This window comes from Mus pahari, chromosome 6, assembly GCF_900095145.1.
Source record: "Mus pahari chromosome 6, PAHARI_EIJ_v1.1, whole genome shotgun sequence".
NCBI classification, from domain to species: domain Eukaryota; kingdom Metazoa; phylum Chordata; class Mammalia; order Rodentia; family Muridae; genus Mus; species Mus pahari.
This window is the reverse complement of record NC_034595.1, coordinates 86,714,944-86,729,355: the sequence shown is the minus strand read 5'-3', so window position 1 is coordinate 86,729,355 and position 14,412 is coordinate 86,714,944. Positions and strand designations below refer to the sequence as shown.

The 14,412-nt window shown below is 50.3% G+C and overlaps 1 protein-coding gene and 1 pseudogene across 1 annotated transcript in view; one reads left to right on the top strand and one right to left on the bottom strand.

The window, feature by feature from the left end:
* Positions 1 to 8,346, bottom strand: part of Myom3 (myomesin 3) — a 55,447-nt gene extending 47,101 nt beyond the window's left edge. Inside the window, exons 1-5 of the mRNA XM_021200779.1 lie at positions 8,267 to 8,346; positions 5,369 to 5,547; positions 4,296 to 4,376; positions 3,254 to 3,413; positions 2,473 to 2,630 (exon numbers count right to left, since the gene is read on the bottom strand). Of these exons, the coding sequence (XP_021056438.1) occupies positions 2,473 to 2,630; positions 3,254 to 3,413; positions 4,296 to 4,376; positions 5,369 to 5,529 (560 nt within the window). The 5' untranslated portion in view covers positions 5,530 to 5,547; positions 8,267 to 8,346. The remainder of the gene's footprint in view (positions 1 to 2,472; positions 2,631 to 3,253; positions 3,414 to 4,295; positions 4,377 to 5,368; positions 5,548 to 8,266) is intronic.
* Positions 8,347 to 11,546: 3,200 nt separating this feature from the next.
* Positions 11,547 to 12,039, top strand: LOC110323793 (annotated as a pseudogene).
* Positions 12,040 to 14,412: the final 2,373 nt, after the last annotated feature.

The window sequence follows — 14,412 nt, the reverse complement described above, 5'->3', positions numbered from 1 at the left end:
CAGATCTCATTACGGGTAGTTGTGAGCCACCATGTGGTTTCTGGGATTTGAACTCAGGACCTTTGGAAGAGCAGTCAGTGCTCTTACCCAATGAACTATCTCACCAGCCTACCTTACCTTTCTTTTAATTTAAAAAACAAACAAGCAAGCAAACAAACAAACTTATGTGTAGTAGATTTGTGGGGAAGTGTGTACATTAATGAAGAACCCAAAAGAGCCAGAGACTTTGACTTCCATTAAGCTGGAGTTACAGACAGTTGTGAGCTACCAACACGGGTGCTGGGAATTGAACTCTGGTCCTTTGGAAGAGCCGTATTCATTCTTAACCATTAAGCCATCCTTCTAGTCCTAGATTCCATTTTTAAGGGTACTTCCCAGCAGTTGCTGTCTCCTCCCTTTGCCTCTCCCTGGCACCCCTCTGAGCACTGAGCTCCCCCAAATACCCAGGGGTATTCTTGGGTTTCTTCTTGTTCATGTGCAATCCCAAGCATGCAGCATCCTGAGAACAGATCCGTCCCCCTGCCTGCCCTACACAGCAAGTCTGTCCTCAGCGACTGGGACTGAGTGCTCAGAGTGGTTACCTTACTAGGGCAGTGCTCTATGATTGAGTCCTCTCAATGCTCCTGCATCTAGGAAATGCTCAGGAGTTGCTGAATGGACGGACTCTCCTGACAAGCCTGGACCTTGAGCAGGAACACACCCTCAGAGAGCAGTCTTATGGATCAGCTCCATGATCACCAAGCCAGGAACCTCAGGGATCACCAGCCAGTGGCCCTGGCCTTGGCTTCTCCTATTTCAGGAATCCGTGGCTCTGTGGTGCTGGCCTTGCTGGTTGGTGCAGAAACCAGCACCCCCCCCCCCCAGTTCCCACCTCCCCCTTCGCCGACTTAGCTCAGATCTGAGTTGGAAGCAGAGCTCTTATTGGGGCCAGCCACTGGCAGGTGGCACTGCCTTGGTCTCCGCAGCTCCCTTTGCCCAGCGCACTGTCCAGTGTATGACTTTGAAAGTGTGTCAGCTGGAACTGGCCAGCCTGGAGGCCAGCTTCCTTCAGATGTCACTCTTGGTTGTGACCCGCCTATGTGTTTGCCATCTCCAGCTACTTAGCACTTGTATGCTTTAAGTTAAAAACAACAACAACAAAAACCCAAACAACAACAACAACAACAACAACAACAACACAACAACAACATCCCCTGCTCCCGCCAACCTAACCTGTTGCTGTCTTGCTTTGTGACTACCCAAATCTGAATCCTGATCTACTTTGGTTATATGGCCGTACATAAGGCTCAAATGGGACAAGAATGGCCGCCTGTATAAAGGGGGTCCCTTTACTTGCACTTCTGGGTTTGGGCCATGTGATACCCACCCTCCAGCTCCCGTGCTGCCTCTTCCGAGGAGCCTTCCGGGGCACTGCAGGCCAGGACAGCCATTCCCTCCCTTCCCCTCTCCCCGTTGGTCTGGCAGGGCTGTGAGAACACTTCTCTGCAGCCAGTTCTCCCTGGGCTGGGCATTCTTTAAGAGTGAGACCCTGACGGCCTGGGACGGTGATGTTGATAATGAATATTGTTGAAACGCCTTTCTTATCCTGCGCCTGCCTAGCAATGGCCCTAAGACCCAGTGATCAGGGACTCCATTCTGCGCACAACACGGCTCCTCAGGAAGCCGCCACGAGCACCCCATCTCCAGCACCTGGCTCAGAGGGTCTCCCAGCTACAAGGTTTCTGGGGTGCTGCTGTGCTTCTAGAAACGTTGTCTCCCGTCTTCTTAGCTCTTTCCACTTCTCTTTTCTAGACGAGACCTTCCTGCCTCCGTCTCTTAAGGGCTGGCATCAGATGCATGCGCAACCTCTATGTCTGGCTCTTTCCCAGCCCTCGTCACGTTCTGAGGACTTCCTCTGTGGGGCACTAAACCCTTAGCATGAATCAGCTGGAGAAGGGGCTTCAGCCTATTATCTGAGCTGGAAACAGAAGCCAACCCAAAAGCAGATCCAAGGGCTTAAGTCATCTTTGTGCCCACACCCTGGCTCAGTGGCTGGCAGAGAGAGCGCTAGGCCTGGCTTTAGGCTCACACTTTAGATCTGAGCCCACCCTCTCAGCGGGGTCCTGCCCTCCCCACCTCCTCCCTAGCATCTGGGCTTTCTGTTCTGACTCCCAGAACAATCTCTAGTACTGAAGATGCCCAGCTCAGAGCAGCTGTCTTCTCAGGTCAGGGAATCATATTTTTACAAGGGCTGGCTCTCCAGGGGGCTCCAGTCTTCCCCACCCAGGCTAAGAATAACTGAGTCCCAAACTGGCCTGAGGCTCTCAGACAGCTGTCCTTGCTCTGTGTGTAGGGTGGGTGGAACTCAGAGTCTCTGGGGTATAGCCTTGTTGAGACGGAGGAACCTTGGGTGAAGATGGGGGACCCCCTCCAAAGAACTCCAAGAGAGATGGAGGGAGAGCGAGGACTCTGTCTCCAGCCCCAAGGGCTTACCAGGTGACCTGGAATGGAGGTGAGCCCTGGACAGTGCAGGTTAGCAGTACTGTGGTGTGCTCCCAGACGGCATGCGACCGAAGCGGGATCCAGAACCAGGGGCCACGGCCAGAGCAGAGCTCAATCAGTTCCTTGGCCTCCCAGACCTTCTTCTCTGTCTGGAGGTGAAGGGGTGTGTGACAACAAGGGGCCAGCCCCACCATGTTGCCCCCTGACATTCAGACTCTGGCTGAGCCCTCATCTACACCATCTTGAGGCAGGGCCGCTCAGTGGTCAGGGAATGTGCTCTAGGACCAGCTGTGGGGTTACAGGTAGAGCCTCATTCTCCTTGCCTGTAAAATGAGGATGATGAAGATATTTATTTATTCACCCCTGTAGGGGGTTATGACAGGGAGTGAGTCAATCCGTGAAGAACACAGGGGCTACATAAAGAAGCCCGTGAAGTGTGACCTTGGCAGGGGGCAGGGGGTAGGGGGCAGGGGGCAGGGGGCAGGGAAATGACCTCAGGCCCTGCACAATTGTGAAGGTCTTCTAGACACTTGGAAGTCATCTACAAATCTAAGCTCATTTAATTTCTGCCTCAGCTGTTATAACCACAGAGGGGAAACTGAGGCTGAAGAACAGCCTGACCTTTTCTCAGGTTGGGTAACCTGAGGGTAGGGGTGTCAGAATTGGGACGTAGGGCCTTTTCCTGGATACCTTTGGAGAAGGGGGAGGAGTAAGGATGGAGCACTGGCAAGGGTCACATTCAAGGCTGGGGTCTCCCCAGCGCCCGCCTCACCTGTTGCCGCAGCGCCTTCCAGTCTCGCCTCTGACGCAGCAGCCTCTGAGTGCGTAGGAAGGCTAGCTCCATCCGCTCCAGGTCATTGCCAAAGCCAACCCGCCTCTGTCCACGCTCTTCCAGCTCCACTGTGGTGGTCTGACGTCTCAGCTTAGCTTCCCTGTAGGACAGGACTCAGACATACCCACAGAGGCTGCAGCAGTCCTACCCCCACCCCAACATGCTAGTGGCACTTGGGAATGTGCCTTAGGGACAAGCACAGCCTTGTGTCCTGGTATTGGGCAGACACACTGAAAGGAGACTGGGGGATATCGCTCAGTTGGTACAGCGCTTGTCTCAAATGCGCAGAGCCCTTGGGTTTGAGCGACAGCACCATATAAAAACATGTGCTTTCAGCCCCAGCACTCATGAGGCAGGAGGACCAAAAAGTTAAAGGCCACCCTTTGGCTGTATAGCAGGCTTGAAGCTAGCCTAGTCCACGTGAAACCCTGTCTCAAAAAAGTGCGCATGTAGCTGTGTGTATGTTGCTGGGGATGACCTGCTTACGGCCAGAGTTTAGTAAGTGTGTAGTTAGGAATGGAGCGTGTGAGGCTCCTTAACAAACAATTGGCTGATTTCAGATGTGTCCAGATGTGTCTCACAGGACAGTAAACTGAGGTCCAATGACTTGCTTAAGGACAGCAGGACCCAGGGCTCTTTCCTAAAGCTGTGGTCCTCTGGCTACACTCAGGCACTCAGGGACCATCCATCCCTTCCTTGTGTGAGCCCTGTGATTGTTACCAGTCTGTACCCTATGGCCAGTTCCTCTCTTACTTGTGAACCTTGTGGTAATGAGGATGGCTTCTTGGGGACAGTCATTTCCTGCTGTGGGGACTTGTCCACGGGGTGGTGTGAGGCTTGGCCTCACAGTGACTGGTTTGTACACTGCCCAGTCCTTCTGCAAAAGGAACTTTGGGAAGACCCATTGTGTGTCAGTGGGAGTCCACAAAGAGGTAGGGACCAGGGTCAAGATAAAACTGTCCTTCAGCAGCCAGTGACTTACCAGGACAACTCTGAGGAAGCTGTCAGGGCCAGAGCGGCAGCCAGGGCATAGTCTTCAGAGCTGAACTGCTGTTCCTCCTCACTGCCAGGAGAAAGGGAGGGCACGGATCTGGGGGCATTTCCTGGGGCCTCTGAGACCATGGCCCTACATTAAGGCACCAGAAGACAACCTGAGCTCCCTTCTCACACTGAACCTCCCTCTCAATGCAGGGGTCTCTGAGAACAAGGATATTGCCCCACCCTGGATAGGGCTGTGCCTCCTGTTAGGGTCTGGGTATGAGGCACCCCCAAAGGACTTGTGTTGAAAACTCAGTCCTCAGCTGCCAGACCTACTCATTGAGAAGGGGCTGGACCACAGGGGCCACAGGGGCCACAGGGGCCACAGGGGCCAAAGGACCACAGGGGCTGTGTTCTCATCATCATCAGTCAGTCCATCCCTGAAGGGTTCAGTTTGGTAATTTATTGGGAGCAGAAGAAACATCTAGAGGTGTAGGGAGTAGGTTATGGGGGCTTTGCCTTGTTCCAGGCTCCTTCCTTCCTTCCTTCCTTCCTTTCTTCCTTCCTTCCTTCCTCCCTCCCTCCCTTCATCCCCCTCCCCCCTGTGTTCCTGGCTACCCTGCAGCCTAATGTTTGTTCTGTCTCACCTCAGCCTCAAAGCAATAGAACCAAGACTGGAATAAACGCCACAAAGCGCTAGGCAAACAAGCAAACACCAACAAAAATCAACAAAAGAAAAGAAAAGAAAACAACAACAGCAAAAACTCCACTCTTCTCCTAATGTGGGTTTTTTTTTTTTTTTTTTTTTTTTTTTTTTTTTTTTTTTTTTTTTTTTGTGCTTTGTGATGGGGACAGAAAGTCCCCAACACACTCCCCGAGGGACGGACTGTGTCTCCTCTCAGACAGGGTCTGTAGAGGACTGCCCCTTGCCACTTTTATTCAGATGGCAGTCTGAGGTATCTCAGAAGGTGAGCCTGTGCTACCCATCTAAGATGAGAATCTCTGCACAGCTGGGCTAACTGGATCCTGGGGCGGAGCCACGGCGGGGGAGGGGCCACAGGTCCAGGACACTCCCACCTGCTGCGGTAGGTCCGCCTCTGCACGGAAGAACCCATTTGCAGGCTGTGCTGCCGCTCCTCTTTCTGCTCCTCCTCCTGCCTGTGTTCCAGCCTGTGGACCTGCCCGGTCTGGGAGGCTTGGGGCTCCCCGGCACTTCCAGGACTGTGGGGTAGAGTCATGGCTGCGAGCGTAATAACCTGTCAAAGCCAAGGTTTACGGTCAGTCGTCCTACCAAGCATCCGCAACCTCCCTTCCCAAGTGCTCTGGGAGTGTGCAGGTTTTTTTTTTATCTAGAGCAGTGGTTCCAACCTTCTGAATGCTGAGGCCCTCAAGTACAGCTCCTCATGTTGTGGTGACCTCCCCAACCATAAAATTATTTCACGATAACTGTAATTTTGCTGTTATGAATTGTAATGTAAATATCGGAGATGCAGGATATCTGACCCCCAAAAGGAGTTGAGAACCACCGCTCTATGGAAGCATAGGGAGTGAGGCCTGAGAAGGTGAGGGACCACGGTGACAAAGGCAGAGTCTCGCTTCTCTATTGTCCCTTGTGCCTTGGCAGTGGGTGAGCAGAGACCCATCGGGGAGCAGAGCCCTGGCTGGGGGCTGCGGACCTGCTCCATTCATCCCCGTCTCCAGGGCTTGGCCTTCCAGAGGATGACAGACTGCACGCTGCTGTCCCAGGCTGGGTCTAGTCTCAGAGCGAGCAGATGTCCCCTCTCCCTCTGTCTAGTCCTACCCAAGAGCTTTTGCTGGTTTCCTGGCCCCAGCCGTTCCTCCAAGCCTGAGCACCATGTTAATACACAATATGGGGACTGTGAGTCTGTGACTCGGTACAATCCTGTGACCCTAGTTTCTCATTCCTGCTTCTAAGTGTGCTTGCAGCCTTGGACTTTATAACTTGGGTTCTTCATCCGTAAAATGTGTCCATCACACTCCTGGGATGGGCGACCAAATGGTTAACTGAGAGCCTGGAGAAGCAAGTCCCACCTAAGTGTCAGACACTCCCACCAAGTTCCTCCAAAGCCTTGTAAAAACACATGAAGCCAAGAACTGTCTCTTCCTTTTGGTATTTTTAATCAGCACCCTATAATTTGCTTCTGGTTTAGAAAGTGCCTCCTCTTCCCGCTTAGTCCCTACCTGTATGGAGGCTGTCTATGACTCGCAGGTGGTGGGGCTTAGCTGCTGAGTGTCAGAGGTAAGGTTTGGTTTCCTGTGCTGCCCCAGCTGTGACCATCAGGGAGGTCAGTGGCTTGCAGTAATCAGTGCCGTTAAGGGCTGCTCCCAAAGGTCCCTTGGCTCCCGACAAGCATCTCAGCAGAGCCAAAGGACAGTTGCTCACTTAGGCTTGGCTCTGGCTTCTCCTGGCTAGATAGCATTTCTTCACTCAGAGACCTAGCCAAGCCCGTTCATGCTAAGCTCCTTCCTCGGCCCGCAGGGTTGACCCGGGGAGCCAACAAAGAGGGTTCCTGTGCTCTGACGTCAGCACTGGGCCTCTCTCTGATACTCTGCCCTAATGAGGACAGTGGCCCGCTGGCATTTGGCCTCCGGACCCCCTCCTCTGCGGTGAGCCATGGGTGCTTTTTAAAGCACTGACTAAAGTGTGGGATTAAGCAGAGAGGTTTGTGGCCTCCACTGCCCTTCCCCACAGGAGGAGAAGCGGCACTGGCTGAGCAGGGAGTGGATGCACCCTGCCCAGTGGGTCGGCACAGGCTGGAACAGGCACGGCTCCCCAGCTCCACCAAGGCTGTGATGGTCTGGCTCTGGTTAGTGGAGGCTCTTCCTTCCCCAGCAGAGCCCTGGGTCCTCATCCCCTGTGTGGGATGAACCCGGCCACCCCAGGATTTGGGACTACAGGGTCTATGCCTTTTCTCTGCCTGTGGGGTCAAAGCAGCACTCAGCCCACATGCTCCATCCCTGCTGGACCTGCCAGCCGAGCTCCCTGACTCCGTACAGCAAAGACTCCAGTTCCAAGGAGGTCCCCAAGGGCCTTTTCTTTTCTTTATCTTTATCTTTAATGTCAAGGAGGACTCACATCAGAAGACCCAGGGCTACACAGAACAGTGAAATGAAGCATGGGGTTCTCAGATACCCTGTTTTCACTTGGGGTGCTACCAAGCTCAAATCTCCCTAGCAAACCCCTTACTCAACATACTTACATATATACACTACACACACACACACACACACACACACACACACACACACACACAGAGAGAGAGAGAGAGAGAGAGAGAGAGAGAGAGAGAGAGAGAGAGAGAGAGAGAGAGAGAGAGAGAGAGAGAGAGAGAGAGATACACACATACCCTACAGGACACGAACACACACATACATACATACTCTATAGTAGACACACAAACATCCTACAACATACACAGACAGACACAAACCCTACAACACACACATAGGCACATACCCTATAACACACACACACATATCCTACAATACACACATACACACACACATATCCTACAACACACACAGACACATACCCTATAATATACACAGATATGCATACCCTATAGCACAACACAGACACATACCCTATAACACACACAGACATACTCTACAACACACACACAGACACATTGCCTATAACACACACATAAACACTATAGATGCACATATCGTACACACATACACACATACCCCACATACTATACTATAGATACACACACCATAGTCACACAAATACTACCCCATCATACAATAGACACACAAGAACATCATTGACTTTACATGTAGTCCTATGCACAGACATCATCATATACACATACCCAAACCCGTACACCACAGACACACATTCACTAGAGTTATGTACACTACACATGTACCATATATACCACCCCCATAGGTCATTCACTATGGAAAGTTGGGGTGTCCCTCAGCCCCTGCGCCCTACATGTGACTCACAGAAACCTCGGTGTCCACTCGGCTGTCTCCAGTAGAAGTTCCCTGCTCTCTTCCTGCCCTCGGCTCAGTGAGGACGGGGGAAGAATGTGATCTGAGAGCCTTGTAACCGTCTTAAATATAGCAGCGCTGAGACAGTGTGGTGACAATGGATGGGAGCTATGGTGAGGGTGGAGGCAGAGGGGAGGGTTGTCTCTTCCTGCCAGCACTGCTGGGCAGCAGCAACAGGTGGGGTGGCCCCCACCCCCTCTGCTACTCCTCCCCCACCTCTGGCTTTTCCACCCCACCCTGCCTGGAGTAAGAGCCACGCCTCGAACTCCAGCCTGGCTCCGGGAAAGTGGACACGCGTGTTCTCTGCTATAGAAGTCGAACTGCAACTGTCCTTCCGATTGCGGGGGCACCCTGGGGAAGGTCTTCAGCTTCTCCCTCCTGAGAGACAGAGCATGTGTGTGTGTGTGGGGGGGCACCTGGCTTCATGCAGAGAGGACAGAGTGTGACCTAACCGTGAGAACTTTGATTCTCTCGGCTAAGGTGGAGATGTGTGGCTCCTTCCTGTCGATCGATCTCCCCAGCAGTGAGGGTGCTGCTCCTGGACTGCCCATGGTTGTGTGTGGTGGGTGAGGCAGGGCCAGGACAGAAGCTAGGGAGCGGAGGAGGGGACATGGCCTTCCAGAGCATGTGCAGGTCTGGGAAGGCTGTGCCCGCTCAGGTCAGAGAGCATGGCTTCGCTCCCAGCCTTTTCCTCAAACCACAGGCACCAAGGTCAGCCTGCCAACTGCTCTTCCTGCAGCTTCAGAGGCTACTCCCTGGGGAGAGGGGGCGAGCGGGCACTGAGCTCTTCAATCCTAATCTTAATCTCCTGCCTTACTTGAAAAGCCTTTTCTAAGCTTCCCAAGTCACCTCTTCCCCAGGCCAGTGTCATAGCAACTCTGGGGGAGGATGCTGGCCGGTTCGCTCCACCACCCTTTTGGTCTTTCTTTCTATCTTTTCCTTCCTTCCTTCCTTCCTTCCTTCCTTCCTTCCTTCCTTCCTTCCTTCCTTCCTTCCTTCCCTCCAAGGAAAATTTATGTATATGAGTGTTTTACTTGTGTGTATGTCTGTGCACCACCGCACGCATGCCTAGTGACTGTAGAGGCCAGAAGAGGGCATCAGATCCCCTGGGGTTGTGAGCCAGGTACCCTGACACACTGTCTCTCAGGTAGGAATTCAGATCGGAGAAGCTGAAAACTTCCCCAGGGTGCCCTGCAACTGGAAGGAGAGTTGCAAGCAAACTCTATAGCTGGGGACACTTGTGCCCACTTTCCTCAAACCAGACTGGAACCCTAGGTAGTTCCTGGAGGCAGGGACTGGGGTGGGGTGGGGTAGGAGCAGTGGGGGGGGGCACCTCTCCAGGTGAGTGGCTGGGAATTGACCCTGGGTCCTTCAGAGGAGCAGTCAGCGTTCTAACACTGGAACATCTCTCCAGCCCTGCCCTCCCCATTTCTTATTATCCCTGTCTAGAAAGAGTTTCTTTGGACTCAGACAATTGCTGTGATGGTTAAGTGTGATATGCCGGAGCTGGAGAGATGGCTCAGTGGTTAAGAGCACTGTCTGCTCTTCCAGAGGTCCTGAGTTCAAATCCCAGCAACTACATGGTGGCTCACAACCATCCGTAAGGAGATCTGATACCCTCTTCTTGTGTGTCTGAAGTCATCTACAGTGTACTTATGTATAATAAATAAATAAATCTTTTTTAAAAAGTGTGATATGCCTCTGTGCAGCAGAACATAGGCTCTGGTTGTCCATGCCCTCTGAGGCAGACGGAAGGAACTCAGGCACATGCCAGACTTGGGAGGCATCTCAGATTCTGTTCAGGATCTCATTCAGTCCTTGGACTTATAGCTTAAGCAAGTCACCATGTTCTGGTTTATCTACACTCCAGGGGACAGTAATGACTGTCTCTCAGTCTTCTGGCAGAGCGTGGAGCTGCAGATCTGTAATCCCAGCATCCAGGAGACTGAGGCAGATGGATCCAGGCATCCAGACCCAGCCTGGGCTACACACTGAAACCTTGTCTCCAACTGGATCCTCCGAAAGGAAGGGTCCTAGGAGGGTCCACAGCCTCCCCCACAACACCAGACGTACTGTAGATAGACCTGCTGATAGACCGGGGCTCCACTAGTCACTTAACTCTGGGGATACTGAAGAGCTCGCTCCACTCCATCCATCTGGGCTTGCGGTCCATTTTCCTGTATCCCTCAGCTGATCATGTATGGTGATGCAACCACATATCACTGGGTCCTTTGTAAGTATGGTCAAACCTCACTCAGGAAACTGAGCAGACATAAGATGACGACCGGGCGTGGTGGCGCACACCTTTAATCCCAGCACTTGGGAGGCAGAGGCAGGCAAATTTCTGAGTTCGAGGCCAGACTGGTCTACAGAGTAAGTTCCAGGACAGCCAGGGCTATACAGAGAAACCCTGTCTTGAAAAAACCAAAAAAACCAAAAAAAAAAAAAAAAAAAGATGACTCAAGTCATACAACTTTTTGCTTAGATGCTGGGTACAGGCACCTCTGTTCAGGAATGAGGGCTTTGATCTCCTTTCTTTATATTATTATTATTATTATTATTATTATTATTTTAGTTGGAGACAAGTCTTGCTATATAGCTGAGGCTGGCCTCGAACTCATGATCCTCAGTAACTTGAGTGATGGGATTATAAGTGTGTGACATCATGCTCAGCCTTCAGCCTCCTTCTTGAGCCTTAGTTTCTTTCTTTCTTTTTTTTTTTTTTGAGGGGGGGTGGTTTCAAGACAGGGTTTCTCTGTGTAGCCCTGGCTGTCCTGGAACTCACTCTATAGACCAGGCTGGCCTCGAACTCAGAAATTTGTCTGTCTCTGCCTCCCAAGTGCTGGGATTAAAGGTGTCTGCCACCACTACCTGGCACCTCAGTTTCTTTAATTGTAGCCTGGAGCACGTTTTAGATAGAAGGGATGTTGAGTTGTCTGTTTTCTCTGTCCCTACCCCAAAGGAAGTAATTCCTGCAATACAGCTCTGTCCTCAACTTGACTTTAAAAATGAATGGAAAGCCAGGTGTGGTAGTGTATGACAATATTCCTACCACTTGGGAGGCGAAGGCAGGAGGGCCAGGAGTTCAAGGCTACCCTAGACTGTGTACAGAGTTTAAAGTCAACATGTGCTACGTAAGACTCTGTCTCAAGGTGGCCTTGTTCTCAATACTTCTGTGCGGTTGTGAACTCTGTCCGTCAGCCTTGGGCCTGCGGTTTTGAGACCAAGAGCCATGCCTACGACAAAGTTGCAGAGTTCTGATGGAGAGATATTTGAAGTTGATATAGAAAATTGCCAAACAACCTGTGACCAGCAAGACCAGGCCAGAAAATTTGGGAATGGATGATGGAGGAGATGATGGTCCTGTTCCTTTACCAGATGTTAATGCAGCAATTCTAAAAAAGGTCACTCGGTGGTGTACCCACCACAAAGGTGACCCTCCTCCTCCTGAGGATGATGAAAACAAAGAAAAGCGGACAAATGATATTCCCGTTTGGGACCAAGAATTCCCGAAAGTTGACCAAGGAACACTCTTTGAACTTATTCTGGCTGCAAACTACTTAGACATCAAAGGCGTGCTTGATGTCACATGCAAGACTGTGGCCAGTATGATTAAGGGGAAAACTCCTGAGGAGGTTTGTAAAACCTTCAATATCAAAAATGACTTCACTGAAGAGGAGGAGGTCCAGGTATGCAAAGAAAACCAATGGTGTGGAGAGAAGTGAACTGCTGTGCCTGTCACTGTAACACTAGAAGGGTTGTTCCAAATGCTAGTTACACTGCTCTGTTTATAATTGTTAATATTAGAGATCGGTAGACAAACATCACCTAGTCTTCACTGCATGTAAAGTTTCAGTCCAGATCAGACCTGAGTTTCTTCTATAAGCAGAAGTTTCCTTCCCTGGGCCCTCCCCCCATTACTCTGAATAAAACCGAACTATGAGTTCTCTGCGGAAAGTGGCATTCTGGGCTTTCCCTCTTTCTGTAAAGTGGTTCCTGCCTCTAGTTCATTGTCCAGTTAACTTCAGTGAGCCTTTCAAAGTTAGCCTTGTAAATGAAACAACTTAGGGAAAGTATGCTGAAATAGAATCAACAAAACATTTGTTCATGAATGGGAAAGTGGAACAGGGCAGCTTAAAGTTAACCATGTGGTGTCTTCCGACCTCTGCTGGCGGTAAAGCTTGAGTGCAGCTGGGCTCTCTTAATGGGATCTGAGGCCTTGTTTTGTCTTTTTTTTTTTTTTTTTTTTTTAATTTTTAATCTTCTCGGCTTTGAATATGTTGCCTAGAGATTTAGTTTACCACCCAGTTTGTGGTTTTGGAGTGGGGACTGTAACTCAACAATTTGTTAGCTTTTCAATTTAAAAAGACACTCCAAGCCGGGCGTGATGGCGCACGTCTTTAATCCCAGCACTCGGGAGGCAGAGGCAGGCGGATTTCTGAGTTCAAGGCCAGCCTGGTCTACAAAGTGAGTTCCAGGACAGCCAGGGCTACACAGAGAAACCCTGTCTGAAAAAAAAAACAACAACAAAAAAAAACAAAAAAACAAAACAAAAAAACAAAAAATAAACAAACACCCCCCAAAAGACACTTTAAAAAAGAAAAGATTATCTCAAAATAAATAAATTAATGAAAATGAATGGATAAATACTGTCTCAATCTATTTGGCCTGAGGAATACCATTTGTTACCATTCTGAAGGCAAAAAGTCCAAGGTCGTCTCACTTTCCATATGTCTTAATTAGGGTTACTACTGCTATGATGAAACACTGTGACCAAAAGCAACTTAGAGAGGAAAGGGTTTATTCAGTTTACACTTCCACATCATAGTCCATCACTGAAAGAAGCCAGGACAGGAACTCAAACAGGGAGGCAGGAGCTGGCATGCTCCTCATGGGTTGCCTAGCCTGCTTTTTTATATAACCCAGGACCACCAGCTCAGGATGGCCCCACCCACAGTGGGCTGGGTCCTCCCCTATCAATCACTAATTATGAAAATGCCCTACAAGTTTGCCTTCAGTCTGATTTTACAGAGGCATTTCCTCAGTTGAGGATCCCTCTTCTCAGATGACTTTAGTTTGTGTCAAGTTGACGTAAAACTAACCAGCACACCACATCTCACACCACATCTCAGTTCTGGTGTGTCTTCATGTGACAGAAGAGCCAAAGAGGTTAGGACACACCCACCAACCCCTTGTCATGATCCAATCATGATCTACCAGCCCTTGACCCAGGCGTGTTAATGGTTAAGTTTCAGTATCTGAGGGCTCCAGTGTCAGTTCAGTGGGTAAACTGCTTGTAGAGCAATCTTGAGGACCTGAGCCGGGCATGTGGCTGTGATTCCAGCACTGACACAGGAGGATTCTGGGATCTTGATGGTCAGCCAGTTTAGCCAATCAGAGAGATCCATGTTCAATGAGAGACTCTCAGAAAGTAAGGTAGAGTGTGATTGAAGAAGACACTGATGTTGACTTCTGGTCTTCTCACAGTTGCATGTACAAAAGCACACACAGATACACACACACACACACACACACAAATGTGCGCACACGTTGGTGTACTTTTTGTGCTACTTTATTGAGTCCTTATATCTTCCACCCTTATTCCTCCTTAATCCCTTCCAACCCCCCAGCTGGTAGAAGAGAAAGAAGGTTAGAGGGGAAAGGGGACCTTGACCTCTTTTGATTACTTCCTGCTGATTTAAGGCATCCAGTTCCTTGGGGCAAGTTCAGTCTTTGTCATTGTAAGGATATCTACAATTTCTTCTTCTTTTCTCTTTGCTCACAACCACTCGACAAACCACCACAACAGGAGCCAGCAGCAGTGGGGAGCAACAACCTCCTCAGAGTGAGCTCAGGCCTTCTTGGGGCTCTGCCATTTAAACCGTCTTGAAAAGTTCCCAGAATTCCAAACATTACACATTCATAGTAACTATCTGCAGCTGGCAAAAGCACACCCTTGCTAGAGCATGAGGCAAATCATAGTCACCTGCTTCGAAGCAGTCTCTTATCCCATGGCCAGGATTAAAGCAAAACCACATTCACATAACATAACTGGGTTTCTAAAAGAAACCAAGATTCTCATCACACACACACACACA